This window comes from Protobothrops mucrosquamatus, unplaced genomic scaffold (genome assembly GCF_001527695.2).
Source record: "Protobothrops mucrosquamatus isolate PMUCROS unplaced genomic scaffold, P.Mucros_1.0 scaffold3377, whole genome shotgun sequence".
Taxonomy (NCBI): domain Eukaryota; kingdom Metazoa; phylum Chordata; class Lepidosauria; order Squamata; family Viperidae; genus Protobothrops; species Protobothrops mucrosquamatus.
In genome coordinates, this window is record NW_015389360.1 from 101,476 (window position 1) to 105,331 (window position 3,856).

At 44.2% G+C, this 3,856-nt stretch overlaps 1 protein-coding gene across 1 annotated transcript in view; it reads left to right on the forward strand.

The window, feature by feature from the left end:
* Positions 1 to 3,856, forward strand: part of TMOD1 (tropomodulin 1) — a 38,547-nt gene that overhangs the window by 26,513 nt on the left and 8,178 nt on the right. The window contains exon 7 of the mRNA XM_015826915.1: positions 1,380 to 1,487. Coding sequence (XP_015682401.1) covers positions 1,380 to 1,487 — 108 coding nt within the window. The remainder of the gene's footprint in view (positions 1 to 1,379; positions 1,488 to 3,856) is intronic.

Genomic DNA, 3,856 nt, shown 5'->3' on the forward strand with positions numbered 1-3,856 from the left:
GAATTTCTAGTTCACCCTGTTTGCTGTTCATACTCTGTGCATTGGTGTATAGACATTTGAGTCCTTTGTGACTGGCCCTGTGTTTTTCTACATAACCTGTGTGGTGCCTGAGTTCCTCTATTGTCTTACCACCTATTTGGTTAGTGCACTTTGTGTGGCACTCGCTATTAGAGGCTTCATTTTGCTTGACAGCAAGGTTTTCTCAAGCTCAACCAAGATTTGCTATCTGCTGCCATCTGCATTCTCCCTTTCCATGACCCGGGAAACTCTAGTCTAGAGAATAAAGAAAATGACTTTTCCCTCCATTACTTGACTTCTTGAGAAGGTATCTTTTTCACACCAGAACTACAACTGAATCGTGAGGTAGAAATTAAACTGAGATGGTAGTTCTAAAACAATATACTTAGCATTCTTTCCATCAAAAAGCAGCCAATCATTTCAGAGAAAATATAGATGGCATTAAAGCGACAGGTGCTTTCCCTGTCTGTCTCTCTGATATTTAACATATGAAACAAAGCCGATCCTGCAAAGAAAATCAAGTGACTGCTGTTATTTACACATGTTTTGTTCAAGACACATTTTGGAGAATAATTCTAAATCAAGGAAGAGTCTAAAGCAGTGGTGGTGAACCTATGGCACACGTGCCAGAGGCGGCACTCAGAGCCCTCTCTGTGGGCGCGCGCACCGTTGTCCCAGCAGAGTTCGCCAGAGTAGCGAGCATGTGGCGTTTAGAAGTGACAGGGCAGGAAGTGAGCGAGCAAGCAGTGTTGGCCCCCCGGGATGCCCCGGAGATGGCAAGGGACTGGCCCCCGGCCACACTCACCCAGTCTGCCGTGACCACTGCAGCCACACCCACCCAGTGGGCCACGCCCTCCCCCCCGAGGCCACCACAGTGCTGATGTAGCCCTGGCACTTTGCGATAAATAAGTGGGTTTTGGGTTGCAGTTTGGGCACTCGGTCTCTAAAAGGTTCGCCATCACTGGTCTAAAGTAGGGCAGAAGGACCAAAAGGACATAACTACTTTCCAAGTGCGGTTGCTTGATTTTCTTTGCAGTGTATTTTATCACTGCTTTATTCTACCTGTTTTTAAAATGAAGTGGAGGTTCCTACCTTCTGCTCCCACTCCTCACCCCCAGGCAAGATTGGTGGTGTATAAAATAAATAAATAAACAAACAAACAAATAAATAAATAAATTGCATTTATTTTCTGATTCAGAGCTCAGCAGAGGAAAGGTAGCATAACAGCATAGAACTGGCCTGTTTGAAATGGTTTACACTGGTATCACTGGATTTAGGAGATCCATGGTTCCTTGGAATTTGTGGTTGTGTCCCAGTAAAAACAGCTCATCTAACTCTTGTCTGGTGTTTCTCTTTTAAAGGATATTCCTGTGCCTATTTTGAAAGCTTATGCTGAAGCTCTGAAGACTAACACCTACGTGAAAAAGTTCAGCATAGTAGGAACAAGAAGCAATGACCCTGTTGCTTTTGTAAGTGTCAGATGACTTACACCTGATCTTCTCAGGAAAGCTTTTATTGGGATTGCCTTCTTTAATGACATCCTATTTGGTTGAAATGCAAGTCTCATATAAGAACGCTGCCTTTTCACAAGTGAGTTTAGAAGAGGGTGATCAAGATGGCGAGGAGACTGGAAACCAGTTCCTTGAGTAACAGTTAAAAACCGGTACTTTCAGCCTGGAAAAGAGATGATTGGAAAGAAGATGTGATAGTAGTCTTTAGAAACAGACATAAAAAGGGTTGTCATATAGATGAGGGAATGAACTGGAGGAGGGAGTGAACTGGTTTTCTGCTAAAAACTAGGACCAGAAACAGTGGGTGGAAACTATAGAGAAGGACATTCTGATGAGGCATAGAGTTTATTTATTTTAAAGAATTTCCAGGTAATAAGAGTTATCAACCATTGGAATAAGTTGCCTCATGAGGAGCGTATTTTTCTTCGCTGGAGATCTTCAAACAGAGGCAGAGTAGCCCCCTGCCCAGAACGCTTTAGCAGTTTCTTCACTGAGCAAGAATTTGGGACTGTATGGCTTACGAGTTACACAGCTCTTTGAAATACACTATTTGTTACTCAAATGGTTGTGTCTGTGTTCTAATGAATCATACTTGTCTTAAGCTGTTTGATTAAGTTATGACAGACGTGGTTGACAGAAACAGAAGAAATTGGGGCAATGGGTAAAGAAGTAAGGGGACTGAGTGCCTTAAGCCAGGGCTTTTCAACCTTTTCACCCATTGTACCACTTTTAGGATATGGCAATATCCAAGTACCACCAGTCACCTAGCAAGGTGTCAAAAACTTGATGACCCCCCCAAAAGGAAAAAAGTGATGAAATACAGGTAGTCCTTGACTTACAACAGTTCACTTAGTGACTGTTCGAAGTTACAATGGCACTGAAAAAAGTGCTTCCCAAGCCACAGCCGAGCAAGACACCTGCCTGCCCACCCAGCGGTGCTCTTCCTCCTGTCCGAGGTTTTCATTGTGAGCATTTTTGTTGAGGATTGGCAGTGGGGGTGGGGTGGGGGGGTGTTTGGTTTTTATTCCCCCATCTGCTGGGTGGTTGCAGCAGGTTTTGGTCACTTCACATGACCCAGGGACACTGTGAGCGTCATAAATAGGAATCAGTTGCCAAGCATCTGAATGTAAATCACAAGACCCTGGAGATGCTGCAACATTCCAGCTGATCGGCGCTTCTTCTGGGCTCAGCAGAAGCGCCAGGATCAGTGCCGAGCTCCAGCTGGAGCCTGGCGCTGATCCTGGCACTTCCGCTGAGCCCTGACAGCCCCGAAGAAGTGCCGATCAGCTGGAAAGAGGCACTGATCCTTGTGCTTCCGCTGAGCCCTGACAGCCCTGCAGCTCCAGCCATCTCTTGCTCAGGCTTGTGCGGTGCTGCCACTGGTTCAGCTCATTCCCCTCCCCCGCTATCACTTTTCTAGGATGGTCGCGTACCACCTGCCAGGTGCCAAGGTACCACAGGTGGTACCCGTACCATTGGTTGAAAAGCCCTGCCTTAAGCTTCCCAAGCTGTCAACCTCTGAGGAACTCATTCTGTAAATTTTACAGTTGAAAGATTGCAGGTTCTTAAAAGAATACAAATCCCTAGAGCTAGAACACGGTTCCTTTAAGAAGGTGACTTATACTCTTCAGGCTTGTCATACGTTCGGTCTTAAACTGATTTTAGGTTCTTTGATAGCAGAGTTGTACTCTTTATAAAGAAATCTCTATGGTTGAATTCTCAGGTTAATCATTATCTAAATTTGAAGACTTCTGTTGTAGCGAATGAAGGTAAATATATGTGTCCCAGGATAATGTTGCAGGATCCAAACTGAGCCAGTCACCGGGACCAAACCTTTATTCTTCCAAGCATTTTGGCTCTCTCTGGAGAGAGAGAGAGGTTCCCTGATGATGAGCTCCAGGACAAGCCCGAAAGCTTGGAACAATAAAGTTTTGGTCCTGGTGACCGGTTTAGATTGGATCCTGCTATTTTCATATGTAATATAATCTTATGTTAATTTGTTCATTATTAGATATATATCCTGCCTTTGCTTTGTACAATTTCCTTGCGTAGTTCGTTGGCAGCTGTGAGCTGAACTAGCCAGGGATCTAATTTAGCAGGGCACCTCATATTCCTCACAACAACAACCCTGTGATGGGTCAAAGCTTCCTTGTGGGTTTCTCAGAGTCACCCAAAAGATAAAATAGAAAACTCTGGTTTGAGTCAGCAGTGTAGTTAACTTATGACAAAAAAGCGCTCTTGTATTAATGGCGCTATCAATAAATCTTTGCTTAAAGTTATTAGCAACAATAATAATATGCAAGTATTCTGCTTTTCTCTTCATCTTC